Source organism: Tetrao urogallus (genome assembly GCF_951394365.1).
Source record: "Tetrao urogallus genome assembly, chromosome: 1".
Lineage (NCBI taxonomy): Eukaryota > Metazoa > Chordata > Aves > Galliformes > Phasianidae > Tetrao > Tetrao urogallus.
In genome coordinates this window covers 117,665,644-117,689,968 of record NC_136813.1, presented here as the reverse complement: position 1 = coordinate 117,689,968, position 24,325 = coordinate 117,665,644, and the positions used below count along the sequence as shown (strand labels likewise).

At 44.6% G+C, this 24,325-nt stretch overlaps 1 protein-coding gene across 1 annotated transcript; it reads left to right on the top strand.

Moving 5' to 3' along the window:
* Positions 1-1,482: 1,482 nt before the first annotated feature.
* On the top strand, positions 1,483-15,696 carry FBXO40 (F-box protein 40; the record flags this gene model as incomplete). The annotated part of the gene is made up of 3 exons (XM_079537065.1): positions 1,483-1,629; positions 10,774-12,669; positions 15,499-15,696. The coding sequence occupies 3 exons, from the start codon at positions 1,483-1,485 to the stop codon at positions 15,694-15,696; spliced, it is 2,241 nt and encodes a 746-aa protein (XP_079393191.1).
* Positions 15,697-24,325: the final 8,629 nt, after the last annotated feature.

Below are 24,325 nucleotides of genomic sequence, written 5' to 3'. Positions count from 1 at the left end.
ATTGCAACTAGGAATCAGACATGACAAAGGAACTGTTTAGAAGCCTGGGAGAGGGGGGAGAAAGTTATAGCCCCAACAAATGTCATGTTCTCTTGAGCCGAAGAACCACTGGATCTGTAAGAAAAAAGAAACATGGGTCCCTAGTCTGAGGAAAACCTTCCACATCATGGTATGTTGCCAACTCTCAAACTACTCCTAATTTTGTCTGTGCCTATGGGCATGTCTCCACGTAATTAAAACTTGCACGTGTCATTCAAGCTGAAGTAAACTTGTTTTGAACTAGCTAGTTCATATCAGTGCGAACCATTAAGGTAGCGGGGAGAGCAACATAATAAAAACAAAGACAGACATAGCAAAGATTAGTTTGAGACTAACTATTAATTACTCAGTATAAACAAGATTGCTTCCATCTATGTAGCTTCTAGCTATAACATTGCAATCCCATCTCTGGATAGCCCACAGACATACCCAAACTTCTGAAGTTAGTTATTACTAGTAAGCAGTTAGGGTAGAATACACACCAGAGAGCAAAAGCTCCAGAGAAACAGAAGCTCCAATAAAACAGAATAAAGCAACCGCTAAACACAACCATTTGGGAGTTCTGCAGAAGGAGCAGATCACTATTTTCACAGCTCATGATGTATCACTCAGCCTGAAGTTTCAGTTTTCATTAAACGCCCTCAAGAGGCAAAGCTTAAAACCATCCTCACATGTGTTTCAGTAGGAGGGAACAAACGCAAAGACTATGAATGGGGCGAGTTCCTGCCGGCTGTAAGACCGCCGGTTGCCTGACAATTACAAGTGCCCACAGCACGAGCCTTCGCCGCACGCAAGAAAGCAGAAATGGCACTGTAGCTGGAATTACTTCAGAAAGCGAGATAACGTTTGCAGCAAGAAGCAGCAGCTCTTGCCAGACTAGCTAGAGACCGCTACCGTGAAGAACGGCGGGCTTAAAGACACGCGAGAAAGTTTCCCTGCCGCTCAGACCGGGCCCCGCCTCCCCTCACAGCGCGGTCCCCACACCCACCACCATGCCGCTCAGTTCGCCTTCCCACAGCTGAGCGCGGCCGCTACGCACTCGGAGCCCAGCGCTCCGCCGGCCCCTGCCAGGCCACGCGGGAAGGCCGTCACTCACCCACTTCCCAGAAGACCGCCCCGGTGCCGCCCGGCGCCTCTGCCCGAGGCCGCAGCCACCGGCCCGACCCGCCCGCCAGAGCCGCCGCCCGTTGCCCGCCTCGTGCCGGCGGCTCCGGCCATACGCACGCCGCAGACCGGGCCGCGGCGCTCCCCTACGCGGCCCCGCTCGGCACCCGGCTGCTGCCGCCACCCTCCTTCTGGCGGCTCGGCCGGGCGCGCCCTCCCGGCGGCAGCCCCTTTACCCCCGTACCTGCGGCCCCGGCCCAGCCCCGCGCTGTCTCCTCTAGGGCCCGAGGCGCGCGAGCGCCGCTCCCTGCCTCCCTGCCTGCCCAGCGCTGGCAGCCGATGGCACTGCGCCTGCGCCCGGCAGGATGCGTCACTTCCGGCTCGACCGCTGCGCCCTGTGGGACGGGGAGCCCTTCCGGCCTGCCGAGACGCGCTCAACCGCGCGGCCGCAGCGCCCTCATTGGGAGGGACTCCCGCTCCCGGCATGGAGCACGCGCGAGATTCGGGCCCGCGCAGCCGCAGATGAGTGCGCGGCGCTCCGTTGGGGAGTGTCAGTGGACCGCGTGGCATGCCGGGAGCTGTAATGAAGCGAGTGCCGGTCTCGTGGCCGGCGCAGAAAGTCAACTGCGGTATACGCTGAGACAGATGTGTTGATTACGCTGCGTGATTTTGTATCGAGAGCACAGGCACAGCGGCAGGAAGGGGTGCCCTCCCAGCACCCTGCTGTGTCTTGGCCCAGGGAACAGACTGCCCAGGGCAGTGGGCACGGTCCCAAGCTGCTGGAGTTCAAAGCTTTCAGACATCAGGTTTGAATTAGTTCTAGTTAGCGCTGTGTGGAGCCAGAGGTTGGACTCCACGATCCTTGTGGGTTCCTTCCAACTTGGGATATTCTATGGTTTTATCATTCGATGGAAGCAAAGTCATTTGGGGTTGCAAAGGACTTGCATGGGGATGCTTAGGGGAGAGTCCACAGGTGAGAAAGGGAGGGATTCCAGTTACCTGTGTGGGAACAAGCATGAGAATGCTAAGAGAAAGGGCTGGCTGCACATAATAGCTTTTGTAAATAGCCTGCTCAGTGCCATCTGTCCTATGCTTTTATCGTAGCCCTTTGGGCTTTTCTCTGGGTGAGGGCTTCCTTCGCTGTATGCTTAGGGCCCAGGTGCCAGCAGTCAACAGGGCTGTGTAGCTGTGCAGCAACACCAGGGTGAGCAGATAGATGTGGGGTGTGTGGGAGTGGGAATCCTCCCAGCAGCTGGTGAATGGGAGCAGGGCTGGAGGGCTAGGGGCTGCAAGGCAGAGCTTCTGCCAGAGGGCCAAGGTCAGCCATCCACCTGGGTAGGGATGGCAGGCTCCTGGGTCCAGGCATAGAGGCTCTGGGGCTTGATATGGTGGGCTCTGGGGACCAGGTGTTGGCTCTGGAGTCGATGGGTCCAAGCCAACTCCAGCTGTGCCTGGGGCATAGTCTGTGCCAGCTGACTGAAGCCCCAGAGCTTGGATGTTCAGAACCAAATGCTGGGAAGGCTGGAGCCAAGTCTGTGGAGTTATACATCTGTATGACCTTCCATCCTGCTCAGCCAGAGGGATGCTGTTTGAGGCCACTGAGAGTCCGTGTTCACATGAGTGCCTTCTGTGACTGGCTCCTTATCTGTGTGGCTGTCCATGTATATATGCATATATGTGGTGTATGTGTGTACTTGCACTTGTACCTACTGGGAATGCAAGCTGAGCCTGGCCACTGTTAGGGACTGGGGGCATGGAGTGACAGCCTCACTTCTGAGCTAGTATATCTGGTCCAATTTTCCCATAGCAATATATATGTATATCCAAATACATATGACATGTATATGCACATATATATTTACATGAATATGTACTTATGCATGTCATATTGATAGATACGTTTCATAAAACTTCTGTGTAGCACAGTATGTCAACCCTGTGGAATTGAGATAAGAGAGATTAAAGCATGCAGGCAACAGCTTTCTCCCATAGCATTTGCATCACAAAATAAGTGAGTTGCTTGTTCATTTCAGAGATGTTACATTACTTGCATCCTACCATGCACATAAGGTACTACATGCTACTTATGCACATCTGTAGCATGATTTCTAGTTGTAGTACTGGTTGGTTGGTGTGTTCCTGAAATTTCTTGAATCATATCAGCACAGGTAACAATTACAGCAGAAATCTGCAGGTTCTCCTGTTTTTGCTGAGAGTGTAATTTCAGATGCAGCTGTTCTAATATGGCATTGTGCTGCAGGTAAAAAAAAAAAGTTCCTAATTCCTGTTGCCTTTACTGATAAAATTCAGATAGAAGAGGCTTTATTTCTAACACCTGCTTCGGAAGCACTTAATATTAGTAATCTGGGTTAATTCATCTGGAGAGTTTATTCCTAAACAATTAGTACAGAATTTTGAGAAGCAATTTGCATAAAAGTGAAGTGTGCAAGCAGTATGTTTTTAAGCACAGTGAAAAAGTCAGTGACAACATTAAAGAAGTTGCCATGGGTAAAGGCTGAAGAATGGCTGTAAACTAGAGGGTGAAGGTGTAAGGGACAAACACACCAGTGATAATGTCATGATTGGGTGAAATATGGATTCACACTTATTCCTGCTGGCCATGTTTTTACCCAGTGGGATGATACAAAATGGTACCACAATAACACAGCCCTTTCTAAAAAAAGGCCACAGAGCCAGACTCCTAACCATATTTAGCACTACTAAATCACAATTGGCACAAGCAAGCTTTGGTTGTCACCTACTGACATTTCATTCAGCCTAAAAATGAAAACGTGGTTGCCTGCACTGCCAGTGTCTCACAGATAGGAACAAAGAAAGATAAGGCAAAGCAAGGCACTTGTTGCAATTTAGGATCTTAGAGCTGTCACCATAAAAGGAAGAAGGTGTTGTCCCTCTGGGGAGAAGCACTAATACTTCAGCAACCAGAGAGAAGGAAGCAGGGATGCTGGCTCAGCTCCTTTGTCCTCACCATCTAGGGATGACAAATCTATTGATGCTGTTTGCACCCACCACTGAGGTGCCAGTGAGAGTGGGGGACACAGTGATGGCTAGAACAGCAGAAACCGCGGGTTGATAGGGACGCCAGGAGGAGTTGAGGCGTAAAGGATGAGAGTGGGAGGAAACTGACACAGAGCTCTGGGAAACACTATGTTGTTTTCTTCTTAATGCCTGGGGCAGAGGACATGCTCTGTCCTGTCTCTCTTGCATCCTCACCATTAAGTATATCTCCAGTAGTGACAGTGTTAACAAATACAGTGGAAGAAACAGCTCTGAAAGCTGAGCCGCTCAGTCACATGCACAGGTTTTATTTTTAACATCCCCAAACTACTTGATGTTTCTGCTTGTGCTTGCTCTGTCTCCTCCCGTCCTCTCCTCTTTCTTTGCTTCCAGTTAGCCCTTACCCACCTCACTTCAACCCTGCTGAGCAAAACCAAGAGAGCAAGTGTTTGGTACAAACACCGGGACTCTATGATTAAGGTAAGTCTTTGTAAATAGAATTTCAGTCTTTATTGGTGAAACATTATGCAATGCAATGGTTACTGTATTAAGCTATGAAAACCAAGATATCTTCCAAAGAATCTTAATAATTAGGATGAAGTAGAAAAATCAGACACAAGTTGTGTTAAATGGCACCCTAGAATGGAGGCAGCTGATAACTGAACACTTCTCTGACAGGCTACTCTGCAAAGAAAGCGCTCCATAATATGTGCATGGTTTGCAGCACTGTATGTGGGATTTTAAAAAGCTAAAACACTGACTCTTAAGTGGGAACTTCAGTGCCAGGACAGATGATAAATTAAAAATTCAATTTCTGCAATTTTTAAGAAACTCAAAAATGCTAAGTCTTCAAATCCAGTGGGTTTGTAGATTCAGACTGCAAACCATGTGCTTTTAGTCCAAAATAAATAATAAGATGATGAGTGAGAATTTACAAGTGTTAAAGGTACTACTCCACTTTTTAGAGTTGTGGCTGCTTAGCAATTTTTATTCACAAATCTTCTCACTTTTCTTTTTATAAGACTTAGACCTTAAACAACAGCACTGAAATTCTTTGTACTGCACATCTGGCTTTGGCTGAGTTTCTTTTGTTTTCCTTAAACCCATTCATGTGATTGTCTCTTGTCTCAAGAATTTTTCAGAAAAGTATATTAACGAAATTGTTGTCAGGGAATGAAACACAACCTGAGCCCAAACCAAAACAAAGCAGTTCGGATCATACTTCTTTCCCCACCCCCCTCAAACTGCAGCTAAACTGAAACCTGTTATTTTAAAGCAATCACTGAACTCAATAAGCCCCTTTGCCAGGTACAGATGCACTGATGCACAATGACAGTTTACTTAACTGCGTTTCTCTCAAGGACAGCCCAGGGACTTTCACGTGTACTGCATAGCAGATGCCTGTCACATTTCACTTCCCAGCTCCTGCTATTGCTCCAGGTCTGTGTGACCACGTCAGTACAAAGAATTTTTATGTGGGTCTATCTCAGATGAGTTGCTACTGGGTTGTTACAGGTAGGGAAGAGTGAGAAATCTGCTGACCTGGCACTCCAACAGGTGAGTGCTGTGTGGGGTTTCCATCAACGGTGCCTCGGTGCTCTGAGCCCTCCCATGCTCCTCTTGCAGCAGCACTGGTGCATTTGGCTGTGTGGAAATGGCACATGCAAGTGTCTGTGCCTCTCCACTGTGATTTACCAGGAGAGAAGAGGCCTGGTGATGCAACAGCTTCTCTTTAGGTCCTGCACATCAGATTCTGGAAGCTGAAGAGAAACTGATGGACTGTTGTGGGAACCTGAGCAGCACACATGATCTGAATGAAAAGTGCACTGTGAAGTCTCTGCACAACTCATGCACTGCCTATGGGCATACCCTGTCCCTATCATTTTAAATATATTCTTATAGTATAAAGCAATTCCAACCAATTCAGCAACTTTAATTCAGTGTTTATTGTCATGGGACATCGCATCCTCAGCTAGCTGGTCCCCTGCTGAAAAATACAGGGAACAGCTCCCTGATTGTTACAGTCCTGTCCTTCCATCTTTGGGCTTACCTAACAAGGCAGCTGTCTCATGGAAAAACTTTTCCTTTTCTTGTCTTATACCAGGGATTTGAGCTTCACCAGAAGGCTTGCCCAGGGTGTCCCTATAAAATCCCTATGAACTTCTTCAAGGGCTAAGCCTTCAAGAAACTGTGCCTTACAAATGCTTGATAGTAGTTTATTACTGTTACAGGTGAAGATTTCATCTACACCTTTTGCTCTCCCTTTGCACCTACCCTGAGCTGTGCTATGTTCACTGCCAGGTACCACAATATACCTGTAAGATCAGGCTGAATGGCCATTGAAGAGAAAATGTGCCTGGCAGGACAGTGATCTGTATGCAAAGATGTGGGGCATCTTGGGGGTCACTGTGACTTGTGATGGTGACATTCTTGGATTTGGTTTTCATTTTGTAGCAAAGGACAGGACATTAGAAAGGTTAGATTCGCAGAAATCATGTAAAAATGCAGAATGGTACCATTTCCAGTGGCATAGTGTTTTCTTTCTGAGTTTGTAGAAGTACATATATCTGTGTGATGACTGGAGACCCAAGCTTGACTTCTTGCTGAGGTTGTTCAGGAGGTGACCATGGAGGTGCACTGTACAAAAAAAGAAGAAAATGCTTAGTTTAAGGAGAGTTGGATATTTTCCTAGAAAATGTGATTTTCTGCCTATGCCAGCATGTTTGTGTAGGAGGCAAGATACCAGAACATGAGAGTCTGCAGGCTTGGTTTGTGTATTATTTGCAGAATGTAGTATTTTTAATTCTATGTGGTTTTGTCTTTATATGCTCTAATTCTACATCTGTCAGATAGAAATATTAGTTTCTTTTAACCTCAGGTGCATCATTAGTACTGCAAATACAAATCCATTATCATTTATGAACCGCTCAGATACTAAGACAGTAAATACATTGAAAAATACCATAAGGAAATTAGTAACTGCATTCACCTCAATATTTAAATAGTATGTGGAAAACTAGATAAACAATGCATAGTGTGTAACGGGGAATAAACATCTGCTTTCTGCCCTACATATTTCACATGCCTGTAAAATATTTTTAGTTCTAATATTATATATAACTTTGATATTCTTGGCTCCAGCATTTGGACACAAACTTCCCTGAAATTTTTAAGAGCTGCATATCATACAGTAAATCTTAGAAAGATTTGTTTGTGTTAATTTTTAATTAGATCTCAAATGCAGTCTGTAAGCTAATAGTCTGGGGTTTCTGGTGGCCCTTTTTGTTGATTCCTTGAAATAGGTGATATCACTTAATTATTCAAGAAGAGCATGATGTATACAGTCTCAGTATATCATTATCCGGCACTTATGTGTAGCAAATACCAAATAAGAAAGAGTTGTTTTGTTTTGGCCCATTGACCCCAACTGAATTAAATGGACATTTACTGAAAATAAATTTTAATTGATTTATAAACTGCAGGTTATTACAACTGAACAGATCTGCTCCAGACATAGACATATCTGCCATTAAAAGGCAGTTGTGTATTTTTAAACATTACTTGATTTGCTGTCATGCCAGTCTAAAAATAAAGATTTACCAGAGTGGACATACAGTGGTTGGCAGTTTGCATCTTTTTGTACCACATTACCTTCAACATGATTTAAGTAAATATTTCTGTTTTGTTTTTTTTTTTAACCCAGCTCTTAGAAAATATTGCATGTTGCAGGGAAACAGTAAGTATAGAGGTTTAGAGAAATGTTTCATTACTCAACGTATCGATGTGTCATCATTCTTTGGATGCTATGTATCACTGTCTGAGGCAAAAATGTGTAAACTTTCTGTTAAATGTTTTGGAAGGCTGTTGTATTTTGTGTATTGAGAATGATATCATCAACCAAGAGATGGAGTTAGCTGAATCATCAGTTAAAATACAGAGCTTAGGATTACTGACTTATTAGAATACAGGAATCATTCAAACCCCAATATGTATAGAAAAATGATCGCTCTCACTTGTCTAGTTTCACAGATTTGATAATTAGGAGAGAGATGTGGAAATGATTTGTCTGAACAAAAAGCATGTTCAAGTTAGACATGAGGTAAACTGCACCCACAGTGGCAGATCTGTCTACTCAAGAAGACTGATTCTGGGTCCAAATGCTCTGATGTGGTCATTTTTCACAAACAAAATGCTTTCTTTTTCCACACGTGATTCTGATATGGTTGGTTTCAGCATACAGCAGCGTGAAAGCAGGCTCCTCTCCAGAAACTTTGTAATCAGCGTTTTGTGGTTTTGGATAGCCATAAGGCCTGTCCTTCTCATGTGTTTTTATTCATCAATTATTTTTCTCTAAGAGTTAGTTTTGCAGTGGAAAATATTGTTCATGCAGTCATGTTTTCATTGCAGTGTAATGTGCCCAGCCTTCCTCTGACCTTATGCAAGTCATAGCTGGGGCTATTTTTAGAAATTATATTTGCAGCAAAATGCTACAAGAATGACAGTAGCAAGGATGCTGCCAATGTGAAATAAATCCTTCTGCATCTCTTCCTTTTCTGAGCCACATATAAGTTGATGTCACTGAACAATCTAAAGTAGGACAGATGCAATTCTAAATCACGTGTATTTAAGGACTGAATCTTGCTGGGGCCAACGTGGCCAGCATCCCTGTGCTTCCCAAGGTAAGCAGGGAATGTTATAATGAGTGTCTACGAAATAAAGCTTTCCTTCTCTGCTGTCTTGAGCACTTTCTGTGTGTGCAAACAAAGCCACAGGTACTCGACCCTTATACTTTAGAGTATAAACTTGTCCCTAGATGAAGGAGCCACAGAGAAATTGTTCCTTTATTGGGTAGATTGGAGAGGCAATAGCGTTGATTCAGTAAGGGGATTTAAAAATATTTTGGTCAGTGTTGGAAGCTGCAATGGACAGAATGAAACTATCAACACAAGTAATGCACCTTAACATTAACAGCAATTAGTGCACCCTAGACTGAGCCAGGCTAAAATGCAAACTTTACAGCAAAGGGCAGAAGGTCAGTAGCCTGAAGCTTATTGCTTGTAGTAGCTAGTCCTCAAGCCAAGTTGCTGCTGCCAGATCAAGGTGTCCAGAAAGGTAACTCCAAGTAGTATGAGGTCTAGGCAGTCTCTGGGTCTCCAATGCAGCTTCCTGTGGAAGCTGAGAGCTTTTGAAGGGGAAGGAATACAGAGGTCCCACATATTCCCCCTAAAACAATGCTGTTCATTGTGGACATTGTAGAAGAAAACAGCTGGGCTGGATGGACCACCGATGGACCCAGACTATCTTTTCTTATGTCCTTATATTTTTAATGTCAAAAGAAGGCATGCCTCATGCCAATTGTCATCTCTGTCATCTCTTGTTTTCCCAATTTTAGTAAGGAGTAATAGCTATTGCCTGGAATTATTGCAAAGGTAGTGATGTTAGAAGCAAAGAGCACTTAGAACTTTTGGAAACGGGCTTTGTATTATTTTCATCTAGTTAAACTAATTTAATTGACTTACCGGGAAAGGGTGAAAAACACAATAATGAAACCAAAGCAGATGAGTGGTTCATTTTGACAGAAAGCCAGTAGTAGTCTAGTAGTAACAACTTTTTACATAAGGGTCATCATACATCATATTCCTTTGGTCTCAGGAAAATTGTATGTCTTTTTTGTATTAAATTTTTTTAAGAAGAGGAGAGGAAAAAACATATAGGTATTTTTAAATATTGATATCTCACGTTGATATGGGAATGTGAGAACCGAAATGAATTCTTAAGAAAATATTTGGCCTGCTTATATGATAAAGCTGGTTGAAATTTCTGAGATATTTGTTTTGGCTTTCTCAACTTGTTCTTTTAATCCAGTCTGTGAGTTGCAACACATTAAACTAATGGAGCTGCCTCATGGCAGCCAAATTTATGAAACAGAGACTGGTTTTGTTTATGCTCATTTCTGTTGCTTGAGAACTCTTTCCCTGTGTTCTGACCACTTGGAGTATTACTAACACTTTCATAAACTGAATCTAAAATACAATCACCTCAAGGCTATCTAGTCTGTTTTGGACAATATTTGACAGTGACTTTTAAGTATGTAGGATGAACCAAAAAATATGAAGCAGTTGTGACCAGATCATTTGAGATCATTCATGTCCTTAGTGGGACAAAGCAAGGGTGATGAGATATATAGGCCAAAAGAACAGCTAGTTTTTCTAGGGAGGAAAATAACTGTCATCTTTCCCACTCAAACGGTGTTGAGGAAAGGCAGAGGATCTCCCTCTGTGCCTGTGGAAGTCTTGATTTCAGCAATATAGAATGTACAGAATCAGTGTAAATACCATGACTGAAAACAGCTCACACTCAAATTTTGGCTGCCTCTGTTGGGCTAAGAGCAAAGAGCGCTGAGATCTTTCCTATATTCCTGCTGCTAGCAGGCCATGATGTATGGTGAGGATCAATGCTGATGTGTAATTGTTTGGGGCTCATAGCCTGATTCCTGCCAGAAGTGTATGTGAGCATCTGACTTGTAGAAACTGGGCATGGGCACTGGTGATCTGTTTCCCTTCCTGTCCCTTCAGGTATTAACTCTGCTATTCTTGCCTTTTCTACACACAGCACAGGGCTCTGAAAGCTCCCCCCGGGCAGCACAGGCACTGCGAGAGGTGCTTCAGTCGGCACTGCCGCGCACCCATTGAGACCTCTGTCTCCTGTATGGTGATCAGCTGCCACCTTCACTGTGGTGCCACCTTCCACATGTGCAAGCAAGAGGAGCACCAACTGCTCTGCCCCTTGGAGCACGTCCCCTGCCTCAACGCACACTATGGATGTCCTTTCTCCATGGCTCGCTTTAAGCTGGCAAAGCACCTTCAGATATGCCCAGCCAGCGTTGTCTGCTGCTCAATGGAGTGGAATCGCTGGCCAAATGTGGATTCAGACACAACCCTCCACAAGAATATTATGAAGGAGAGCTTGAGTGAAGAGTGTCTGGACACAGCATTGGCACTCAGAGACCAGAAGATACTTTTCAGGAATTTGAAAGTAGCTGACTTGTTTCCAGAGTGGAGGAAAAAGGAGGAGGTGGGAAAGCTAATGGAAGAAGCCATGGATGGGATGGAAGGTGCTGTGGGAGGATTAGCCTGTGGTTCCCAGGAAGGCAGTGACCAGTTCTCTGAGCTCAGCCAGAGTGAGCGTGAAAATTTGGCAAAGGACAAGGAAGGAATGGACCTGGGGAGCTACAAAACCTGGGAGAACATTTTCAGCAAAGAGCTCTTGGCTTGCCAGGTAACAGGCTCAGCAACCAGCTCAGGAAAAAAGACGGAAGAGGCTTCCAAGCAAAAAGCATCCAGCTCTTGTACTGCCGTCTCTGCAGAGAAGGCAAAGGAAGTACCTTGTAACGCAGAAGAGGCAAAAGACCAAAAGCCTGAACAAAAAGCAAACAAAGAAATGACAGGGCTGGCTCCTTGGCAAGAAGGGGTCCTGGAGAGGCTGAAGAAAGAAGTTGGTGTAGGTGATTACAACATGTATCTTGTGCATCATGGGGGAATGCTCATTCGCTTTGGCCAAATGGCTGCTTGCACACCCAAAGAAAAAGACTTTGTGTATGGGAACTTGGAAGCTCAAGAAGTAAAGACTGTCTATACCTTCAAAGTGCCAGTTAGTTACTGTGGCAAAAGAGCACGACTGGGAGATGTAATGGCACACAAGATACCTACTTCAGACAAGTCAGTGGATACCTCAGAATTGGGAATAAACCCAGAAGAACTACCTAAGGCAGATGTAGTGACAGCCACACTGCTGTGTGCACTGGAAAAAGAACTGAAAGGGCATGAGATCTCTGAAGCAAGGGGTATCGATGGACTCTTTGTAGACTTCGGAACACAGACATATAACTTTCCTTTAGAGCCTTTTTCCTCTAATGCTGTTCTAGCAGATATTGTAGATGAAAGCAGCCAACCAGAACTCCATGTGGAGCTGTACACCGAAAGTGTAACCAGAAGGCATAATAAAAGTAGTTCAGCTTTCACATTCACTTGCAATCATTTCTTCAGGAGGGATGAATATGCATCCCATTTCAAGAATGTGCATGCTGACATACAGTCATGTCTGGATGGATGGTTCCAGCTTCGCTGTCCACTGGCCTACTTGGGATGTACTTTTGTTCAAAATCACTTCCGCCCTGACGGACATAAGGCCAAGGTCATATACAGCAAACTTCTCAATACATTCGCTATTAAACCAGAGGTTGACACCACCCTTGCTGAATCAGAAAAGTGCAATTTCAAAGTGGATGATCGAGGGAGAACCAAGGACTTGCTGAGCAGCCTCCCATTGGAAGTGCTCAAGTACATTGCAGGGTTCCTGGACAGCTTTAGTTTATCTCAGCTATCACAAGTGTCAGTGCTGATGAGAGACATCTGTGCCACTCTTCTTCAGGAGAGGGGTATGGTCCTGCTTGTTTGGGAGAAAAAAAGATATTCCCATGGTGGTACTTCATGGAAAGCTCGCAGAAAGGCAAGTGATTGCTGCAATGGGGAAAAGATCACCGTGGGTCCTCACCAGACAGGACACAAGCGTAACAACCAATTCTGCATACAAACATGCTGATATGGGAAGAGTTTGTGAGGCTGTTTAAATGAAACATAGTGTGTTGGGGAATGAGGCAAAGCTTTAAAGTACTGCTCATCTGGCAAAGGTAAAAAGCTGTGAATAGGTACCGACTGACTAGCTGCAGAGCCCCACCCAAGCTTGCCTTAGGTAACCTGTTTGCATTTGCACTATATTTAGGCACTGGAAACTGAGAATTCCTGATACCTAAAGGTCATAGATGGGTTTTAAGGGACTTGCATTTCATACTTTTGATTTATTCTTTACAAACCGATCTAGTGTAAATGGAACCTAAGTCAATCTTCAGAACACTGAAAGAGTAAAGAAAAGGCTGTGATGGAAAGCAGCTCAGGCATTCACATCAACTCCATAGGGTTTTGGAATCACAGAATCATAGTAGATAATTTCCTCCTGATGTCTAATCTAAGTTGACTCTCTTTTAATTTAAAACTATTACCCCTTGTCCTATCGCTACATTCCCTGATACAGTGTCTCTCCCCAGCTTTCCTGTAGGCCCTCTTTAAATACTGGAAGGCCACAAGAGGTCTCCCCGGAGCCTTTTGCAGGCTGCACGCTCCCAGCTCTCTCAGCCTTATGTAGATGAGTTGCTCCAGTCCTCTGGTCATCCTTTGGACTCACTCCAATAGGTTTATTCTCCTTGTGCTGAGGGCCCCAGAGCTGGACGCAATACTGCAGCTGGGGCCTCATGAGAGCAGACAAGATGCTTTTAGCCTTCTGGGCTGCAAGCCTGTACTAGGCTTTTCATCCACCAACACCTCCAAATCCTTCTCTGCACGGCTGCTCCCAATGCATCAGTTGCCCAGCCTGTGCTTCAGATTGTCCAGCCCAGGCCCGGGTCCTTGTTCTTGGCCTTGTTGAACGTTGTGAGGTTTGCATAGCTCCATCTCTCAAGCCTGTCTAAGTCTCTCTAGATGGCATTCCTGCACTTCAGTGTGTCAACTGCACCACTGAACTTGGTGTTATCTGCAAACTTGCTGAGGATGCACTCAATTGTATTGACTATGTCACTGAAAAAGATGATAAATAATCTCAGTCCCAATATAGATCCCTGAGGAACACCATTTGTCACTAGTCTCCAAGTGGACATCAAGCCATTGACACTGTGAGTGTGATCAGCCAATTCCTTATCCACCAAGTCCATACCTCAAATCCATGTCTCTCCAATTTAGAGACAGGAAGGTTATGCAGGACAGCATCAAATGCTTTGCACAAATCAAGGTAGATTATATCATTTTTCAACATCTGTAGTTTACAAGATCATCATGAACATTTGAGCTTTTGAGATGTGAATATCTGGGAAAGCAGCATGGAGATCAGAAGCCTTTTTCTGTAGTGCTGCCTCCTACTATTTGTGGAGTGGAAAAATACCTTCCTTACTGGCCAATTGAGTAGTCAGAATGAAATTTATAAACATAGTTCATTGTAAGTCTTAGTTAATGCAATAGTTATTACAGATATTTTTTTTCTAGCTGATAGTCTTGTAGCTACTCTAACATAAAGCTGCTTGAAAGCATAATATCAGGGGCTTTTGCTTGATCAAGCAGACAAAAGTCTGGGAAGAAATAATTCAGAGATCCAAAGAATACTTAGAAAATTAATCTGAGGACCCTAGCTTTTAAGCAGACCCTTAAAGATCTCGACCTACCAATAATATTAAATGGACATTTATGGTAAGTTTTTATTTCTCTTTATTAAGAGAAAGTGTTAAGTGTGGTGACTTTGGAATTTGTGTAATAAGACACTGTGGCTTCAAGCTGAGTTAGCTAAATCTGAACAGAAGGTGGGCGCTGACATCGTTTACTGGAGGATGTGACATCCTGCAGTAGAAGGAAAAACTTCCACCTATGCACTGACCACAGAGGAATCTTGATTCCAGTTCATGTACTCTGCTTGAAAGCATTCAATTTGTAATTAATCTGAAGTTTTTGTATGACAGCTGGGACTATGCCAGGCTCAGGTAATTTTTAGTGCAACACGGCCATATACCATCCTTCCATGGGAAGAAACATTTTTAAGGAGCTACTATGACTTTTAAAATTATTCTACTGAAATGGTATACAGCAAAAGGACATCTTCACAGTCTTACCACTACATGGTTGTATATCTCTGAATGACTGGTATCACTACAAATAGAGTCAGAATATTTTAACTGCCCATTTCTGTATTTTACAAGCTGGTAACTCCTTTAGAAATAACCTTAACCTTAGACTTCCCAGCCTTTTTCTGGGGTGGGGATAGTGATGGCAGTGTTATTACATTCCTTACTTTGAAGTTGCTGATAAAGGTTTGCAAGGTTTGGAAGTCAGGTTTCTTTGAGATACTATCACACAGACATGCTGTAGACATTCTGCCTTATAATTATCTTGGATGCATGCACCAGTAAGCATCTTGGATCCCACCACACATGTGATGTAGTTTTCTGCACGTGTGATGGTCATACATCCTAGATTTCTTTGTGCCTAGTTCTAGGTTGGCACCATAAACTCTACTTTCCCATTAAAACTGACAGGTGACGACTAAAACAGCAAAACCAGCAGGCATGAGGTAGGTGACAATTCAGAGAATGTTTACACTCGTTATGCAGCCCTGTGTAACCAGATTTTTGCTAGCCTGTCCTTAACGCTCGACAGGCATATATGTTTTTAAAAACCTATTTTCACTAACATTTTGGCTTTCCCTCTCCAATTCCTCTCCCCAATCCCTTCCTTGGCCCAGAAGTGGCAGTTCAGCAGCCTCTTCTCCAGAGTGGACCGGTGGCAGCTCAGCGATGTGGTCTGCATGTCAGAGCACCTGAAGGAATGCCCTTTCTACAAAGCGGAGCGCAAGACAGACCCTGTGCTGCTGACCGGCATGTGTGAGACTCCACAGCGGGTTCAAAAGACTTTGGTTTCCACCTTCAAGCGCAGAGTATGAATAGCTGGCTTCCCCTCCACCGTACTCCCTTCACGGTCTTTAAGAAGAGTTGGGAATTTGGGTTTGTTTGAAGATTGTTGCTTCCAACTGTCCTTTGGAAGACAAAACTGGCTTCTTCCCAGATTTTGGACATTCTTTTTTTTTTTTTTTTCTCTTTCTTTTTTTCTTGCATTATTTTAATTGTTAAATCTTCATCCAGAGTGTTCTGGGAAACTGATGGCATGTGCTTTCTGTTTATTTCCCTGCTTAATAGAGCACCCTGCAGAAAGCAATAAGGATATAGTTGGAACATAGCATCTTTGACTATAGGCTGATGCTCCTAGCTCTATGGCCCCAAAAGAAGCAAAATTGGTCGATGCACATAGCTTGACTAGAACTGAAACACCTCACTTGTGGCCAGAAAGCTGAGCTCAGGGAGAACAGATGGATGCCCTCAAATGTAGCAGATCTAGGGATTGCTAATCTTTTCAGGCAAAAGAAAAGGCATCCCCAAATTTAAATGATCAAATAAAAACTCTAGTGAAGACTCAGGACAGCACCACACAAACACAAACCATCCTTTAGGCCCTGATTTGGGCTTATTTAGGACAATATTTAAGTGTAAGCTTAAAGCTGAGGTAATGAGTTCATCAAAACTAAACCAATTTACTATGTTGGAAATAACCAGGTAACAATTTCAGGGGCTCAGTTGGGTTTTTCTGTTTTTTGTATTAATTTTTTTCTCTTTCATTTCCAAACCAATAAAGCCATCAAAAATATTTGAAGATGCTTTTAGAATGCCTTACCTACTCAGTTTTGCAACTGTACATTGCAAATTGTAATTGTAAGCAATTGTAAACAATTTGTCAAATAAAGATTTTTTTTTGTCTGTAAAAGACCTTTAAGAAACCATTCAGCACTGGTGTGGATAATGTTTGATTCAGTTAAGTGGGCTGAAGTATATTTTTTCTTTTATTTTGTAAAGTAGAAAAGTGATTAGGATTTGGTCTATTTTTAAGTAAATGCACTGGTTTAAGAACCAAATATGCTTGTTGAGGCAAATGATGAGGCTGGTGAGATGAAAATGGGTGAAAACTTGCTGCACTTGCAACTCCTGGTTTTGGTGCAGGTGTGAGGTGTGGCTGGCACTGCATGGAGCCCCCTCCTGCTGATGGAGGCAGTCATTTGCCATTGCAGATGAACCTGAGCTGAATGCTGAGTACTGAAGGCATGAGCAGTAAGGTATCTGAAAGGGTTCTGAGCAACTCATCCTCCTGTGTACTTGCAGCTTAAATTGTCCCCTTGAGATGTTAGCATTTGGGGATGTTCTCTTCTCTAGACACACCCTGGGAGAGCATTGTCTGAACTGTGGGAACAGTGAGTAGGCATCAACATCAGGAGTAGGAATAGTAACAGTGACAGATTCTGATTTTTTATTTGTAGTTCTCTTTTCTTTCCCTAGAGCTCTTTTATTGGAAGACTCCATGCGTGAGAATAAACTCGTCTGTACAGATGTCCTGTAGAAAACAGGGCAAGTAGCACCCCAATTTTACAGCACATTTACAGCAGAAACTGAAGCAAATGAACACGCGATCTGCAGCTAAAGCCAGATGCTCTGCTCTATTGCCCTGTACCTTAATTACACTGCAAAAATAAACTGCCTGTACTTTAAAGCTGCTTACAAAAACTCACCTGTTCTCAAAACATACATGAAACTCATTCTTTCATCAAAGCTTCTAAAACAGGTCACCTAGTATTATTGTTCTGCTTTACGCAGGGAAGTTGATAGAGGTGAGAACATGCAGTCAGGCTTTCTAGGTTGGCTTTTCCATGAGGACTCCCTTCTCCACATATCATTCTCCACATATCATGTACCCCCATTCTGAAAGATGCTGAGCACCTAACTGTAGACCACAAAAATTAGAGGCCAACATCTATTCTTGGTGCTTAAAAATGGGGGCAGTCAAAACTGTGGACAATCTTGAAAGAAAAAGAAAACAACCTTAAATGATAGCAACTCAGAGTAAGTCAATATTCAAAGCTGGTACAAGAGACTATGAAAAATGAGTCCAATCTAAGAACCATTTGATAAGAAACTTAACTGCTGTAAACTGATGTAGCTGCACTGAAATTGTGGTTTATGTTAGTTACAAATTGGGCTCATTTTACCTTTAGCATTGCTGTTATTCTAGTTCTGGTCTACTTCTGTAGATGCCAGAAGGCTTTGTTTTTGTATCTCCCTTTTCCTGGAGATCCCATGATTTCAGTTCCAGACTTATGAGCCTTTACTTAGAGGGTGGTGAAACACTGTTTCAGTGTGTTTGCCCAGAGAAGCTGTGGATACTCCATCTCTGGAGGTGTGTATGGCTGGGATGGATGGGATCCTTGGCAGTCTGATTCAGTGGGTGGCAACACTGCCCATGGCAGGAAGGTTGGAACTAGATGATCTTTAAGGTCCCCTTCAACCTAAGCCATTCTACGATGTTAGCCTGATTCTGTCAGTGGCTTTGCTCCTTTCCCCAGCAGGAGGTAGCAACATAAGGTACAGAGAGGGTGTAATCTTAGCAAACATGATGGCTAGCAGTGTGGGTTAGAGATAGAGACTATGCTGCAACTTGTGCCTCTTGAGATCAGCCAGAGATATATGGGTACAACTTCTAGGTGAGTGGGTTTGGGTCATTTTCCTTCTAGTACTATTAAAAGATACACTGCACAAAAATAAGGTGTTAATTTACAGAGAAAGAGTTCATCCCTGTATACTTCTGTAAACTGCAAATTTTGTTGACTCAACAAGGTTCATTTACAGCCTGGCCTTCAGCACATACAGTGGAAGATGAAAACCACAGTGATCTCCAGGTTAGCCTGGTTAATCTAGGTCTGTGAGAAGGAGGACAGTACAGGGCAGTAGAGGCAAAGTAGTGCATATCCAGCTAGCAAATCATACAATAAATGCCAGCTTACCACTTATTTAACACTAGAGGAGAGCTGTGTGCTAGTATCAGATGTATCCTATATAACCAGAGGAGGCATGCCAAGCTAGCTCAGTGTTGATGGCCCCACTCATTAGCAGCAGAAGCTTCGGGAGCTGCAAGGAACAGAATTTACCCAAGCGAGGCATAAGCGTAACGCTGACTTAGTGTAAAAAGAGAAGCTATCTTTTGGATTCAGCAAGTCACAGAACCATAGAATACCATAGAATAGAGGTACTCTATTCTGACCCCACACAACATCACCCAAAATTCACACCCTATGTCTGAGAGAGATGTCAAAACGCTTCTTGAGTTCCATCAGTTCGGTGCCATGCCCACTGCCCTGGGCAGCCTGTGCCATGCTGTCATGGTTTTATGATTTTTTGGTCATCAGTATTCCACACCATAACATCATGTAATGCACTGGGGGTGGGGTTTGATATCTGCCGAATGTTCGTCCGACGGAGAAGAACTGCATTTCCCCAGGAGGCTTTGCGGTCAGCAAGGGGATATAACTCCATGCAAGGTCACCTGATCCTTCTTCTTCGCCTGCGCTTCGCTGTCTGCGCTTCGCTATCTGCGCTTCGCTGCCTGCGCTTCGCCATCTGCACTTTGCCGTCTGTACTTCAGTCACTCAACTGGACTGCACTTCTCACCCCAGCATTGTGGTGAGGTCTATACAATTCAAACAGATTCTCTCTCTCTCTCTCATTGTATTTTACTAATACTATATTTAGTAAAATCATTTGTTCCACCTCAGATTAGTGCTGTTGTTTTCAAGTATTTTGGGGTCCCCTGCTTCCCCTTTCCCAGAGGCGCGGATCCGCAGATCCCTCCGCCCTGCTGGTCACGGAACTGGGCCGGACCAGCCCATAAACCGTTGACATTTTTGGTGGAGAATGCGGGCAACAGTTGCTTTCTAGCTGTTTAGACTCTCTGCTCTCGGAGAGTTCCGTTGGGAAAGCTTATCTGTTTTACCACTACTCTCTGAAAACGTGACCTTGAGAACTCCAGGCGGACTGCCAGTATCGTAGGATATTTGTAAACTCTGAGCTTTACTATCTTGCCTCTGTAAAAAAAAGAAAAAAAAAAAAAAAAAAAATGCTTTCTGTAGTGAAACTGACTCTTAAAGGGCTGCACGCTGCTGCCTCTTCTTTCCTAATGCTCAAAACATACTGGGCATTAATTAAGCTGGCCACCTTGCTCTATGGAGCAATCGGCATATACAATCAATTGAAAACATGGGTGGAAATATGGACCTGGCACGTTCGTACAATGTGGCTTACAATTCCGGAGACAGCTGTCAATTTTACAGGACTGGGATTTTTTAAGGTTTCCAGTCTCACCTTTCAGCCTGTAATGCAGTTTTTGAATGAACACCTAGTCGCATTACTAATCTCCCTGAATGTATTGCTCATCATTTCGCTCAGTATTAGTATTTATTATATTTTGAGCATGTCCTCCCCAAAACCAGAGAATACTGAGTGGCAGGGAGTGTGGAGAGGTCTGGGAAAGACTTTAGACAGATGGAAATCTTCAGTCTCATGGAACTTTACTCCAGAACACCTGAAAGACCCCGAGAGTCTAAACAGCTATTTAAGGCAGGAATGTTGCGGCTTGGGCAGTTCTGAGGAGGCACATATGATTTGGGGCCTGGCTAATGCTTATCGGGCCTTATTCAATACTATCCTGGAGAGAGAGAGAGCTTCTGAAATTGAAAGGGAGAGTCTCAGGGAAAAAGTTCAAAATGAGCGAGAGAGTCTCCTGCTCCAGAGGAAAAACCTCCGATCTGAGAGAGATGCCCTCCGAATTGAGAGAGACTCCCTGCAATCCAAGCTCGACAATCTTCAATCTCAACAACACACCCTCCAATCTGAGCTAGATACTGTCATAATCGAACGAAACAAGCTCCAAGCTGAACTGGAGGATGAGAGCATTGGAACTGACCAACCTGATCAACCACAGGAGGCACCACAATCGATGTCAGTTGCCCCTGTAAGAGGACGGAAAACAAAGCGAATCTCGACTCAGTTAGAAGAGAAAAAAGAGGAGGAAAGAGGTCCAGAGGAGTGGCTCCGAGGGCCAAGAGAAGCACCTCTGAGTCCAGGGGAGGGGCCCTCAGTAAGACCACGGTCACCAACACCTACAAGGGCAAGAAGTCCTGGAAGAGCAAGAGGTGAGCAAGATATTGTTACCTTTGTTGATCGATCTCTGAAAATGAATGAAATTCGAAGTCTGAGAAAAGACTTCTCACGCCACCCAAATGAGCCTATTGCTACTTGGTTACTTCGATGCTGGGACAATGGGGCCAACAGTGTGTGGCTAGATAGTAGAGAAGCTCGCCAACTGGGTGGCATTGCTAGGGACTCAGCCATTGACAGAGGTATTAGTACATGCCAGAACCAGGCCTTCACCCTCTGGAAGCGGATGTTGTTAGCTGTAAAAGAAAGATACCCCTTCAAAGACGATCTGATGCCTGAGAAGAAGAAATGGGCTGATATGGAAGAAGGCATCCGTTATTTGAGAGAATGTGCTGTGGTGGAAACACTACATAGCCCCGATTTCATTCCTGATGAGCCAGACCAAGAGCATGATCCCGAGAGAGCCAGGTGTACACCAAACATGTGGCGTACATTCACAAAGACTGCACCAGAAAGGTACGCCAGTACATTTGCAGCTATGTATGGCAGAGGGGAAAGAAGACCCCTTATAAATGAGTTGCTTAATAAACTTCAAGACTTTGAGTTACATTTAAGCCCTCTACGAGCTTGTGTTTCAGCCATTGAAAAAGTAGCTGAAAAGCTGGACAGAATGGAGAACAAACAAGAAGATATAATAGGTAAACTATCAATCGTGCCTGATGCCGATGAATACATGGTGGTAACAGATACATCCAATGAGGAACAGAATTCCCAAAACAGCCTACTTGAGGGGCTAATCAACTTGATTTCCTCCCAGTCAGTGTCATCCAACGTCTCAGCTATCAAAAGAAGACGTCCTCCTGCTCGAACAAGTGACAACAGTAAGACCACGTCACGTTTTGCCTTGTGGCATTACCTACGCAACCATGGAGAAGATATGAAGAAGTGGCATAAGCAACCTACTCCAGCACTTCAAGCACGGGTAAAAGAATTACAAGACAAATCAACCACCAAGGTGAACTTCTCCAGAAAGGTGATTGCTCCAGTTGCTGCAGACAACGGAGGTAACAAATAGAGGGGCCCTGCCCCCAGCCAGGGGGGGGAAAGGGATAATAGAGTTTATTGGACTGTGTGGATTAGATGGCCTGGCACATCAGAATCACTAAAATATAGGGCCCTGGTGGATACTGGTGCACAGTGCACTCTAATGCCCTCGAGTCACCAAGGGACAGAATCAATTTATATTCATGGGGTGACAGGAGGTTCCCAAGAACTGACTATGTTGGAGGCCGAAATCAGCCTCACTGGTAGAGACTGGCAAAAGCACCCTATTGTGACTGGCCCAGAGGCTCCATGTATACTTGGTATTGATTACCTCAGAAGGGGATATTTTAAGGATCCCAAAGGGTATCAATGGGCCTTTGGAATAGCTGCTGTAGACACAGGTGTTAAGCAGTTATCTGTTTTGCCTGGCCTATCAGAAGATCCATCTGTTGTGGGGTTGCTACAAGTGGAAGAGCAACAGGTACCGATAGCTACAAAAACGGTGCACAGACGGCAGTATCGCACCAACAGGGATTCCTTGCTCCCCATTCAGAAGTTAATTCATCAATTAGAGAATCAGGGAGTGATCAGCAAAACTCACTCGCCTTTTAACAGCCCCATATGGCCAGTGCGTAAAGCCAGTGGAGAATGGAGGCTGACGGTGGACTACCGTGGCCTGAATGAAGTTACACCCTCATTGAGTGCTGCTGTGCCAGATATGTTAGAACTCCAATACGAACTGGAGTCAAAAGCAGCTAAGTGGTATGCCACCATTGACATTGCTAACGCCTTTTTCTCCATTCCTTTGGCCAAAGAATGTAGGCCACAGTTTGCTTTCACATGGAGGGGCATTCAGTATACCTGGAACCGTTTGCCCCAGGGGTGGAAACATAGTCCAACCATTTGCCATGGGTTGATCCAAGCTGCACTGGAACAGGGAGGTGCTCCTGAGCACTTATAGTACATTGATGACATCATTGTGTGGGGCAACACAGCAAAGGAAGTTTTTGAGAAAGGAGAGCAAATAATCCAGATCCTTCTCCGTGCTGGTTTTGCTATTAAGCGAAGCAAAGTGAAAGGACCTGCCCAGGAGATTCAGTTCCTAGGCATAAAGTGGCAAGATGGCCGTCGTCACATCCCGACAGATGTGATCAACAAAATCACTGCCATGTCTCCCCCCACTAATAAGAAAGAGACACAATCGTTTCTGGGTGTAGTGGGTTTTTGGAGAATGCATGTTCCAAACTACAGCCTCATTGTAAGCCCACTTTATCAGGTGACACGGAAGAAGAATGATTTTGTGTGGGGTCCTGAGCAGCAGCAGGCTTTTGAGCAGATTAAACAAGAGATAGCCCGTGCTGTGGCCCTGGGGCCAGTACGGATGGAACAGGATGTGAAGAACATCCTCTACACTGCTGCTGGAGAGAAAGGCCCCACTTGGAGTTTGTGGCAAAGAGCCTTAGGAGAGACCCGAGGCCGACCCTTGGGATTCTGGAGTCGAGCCTACAGGGGGTCGGAGGAGGGCTACACTCCAACTGAAAAGGAGATCTTAGCTGCGTATGAAGGGGTTCGGGCTGCTTCCGAAGTAGTCGGTACTGAAACACAGCTCCTTCTGGCACCTCGACTGCCAGTGCTGAACTGGATGTTCAAGGGAAAGGTTCCTTCCACCCATCATGCTACTGATGCCACTTGGAGTAAGTGGGTTGCACTGATTACACAACGAGCACGGATGGGGAACCTCAGCCGTCCAGGAATCCTAGAAGTCATCATGGACTGGCCTGAAGGTAAAAAGTTTGGAACACCACCAGCAGAAGATGTATCTCGTGCTAAAGAAGCCCCACCATACAATGAATTACCAGAGAATGAAAAGAAATATGCCCTGTTCACAGATGGATCGTGTCGTATTGTGGGAAAGCATCGCAGATGGAAATCTGCTGTGTGGAGCCCCACACGACAAGTTGCAGAGGCCACCGAAGGGAAAGGAGAATCAAGCCAATTTGCAGAGGTAAAGGCTGTCCAACTGGCCTTAGATGTCGCTGAACGGGAGAGGTGGCCAATGCTCTATCTCTACACTGATTCATGGATGGTAGCAAATGCCTTATGGGGGTGGTTACAGCAGTGGGAGCAAAATAATTGGCAAAGAAAGGGCAAGCCTATTTGGGCTGCTGACCTATGGAAAGATATTGCTACCCGAACAAAAAATATGGTTATAAAGGTGCGTCATGTAGATGCTCATGTGCCCAAGAGTAGAGCTACAGAAGATCAGCGAAATAACCATCAGGTAGACCAAGCTGCCAGAATTGAGGTGGCTCAAATAGACCTGGACTGGCAGAACAAGGGTGAGTTATTTTTAGCTCGGTGGGCCCATGAGACCTCAGGTCATCAAGGGAGAGACGCAACATACAAATGGGCCAGAGACCGAGGGGTGGACTTAACTATGGATGCCATTGTACAAATCATTCATGACTGTGATACATGCGCCACAATTAAACAAGC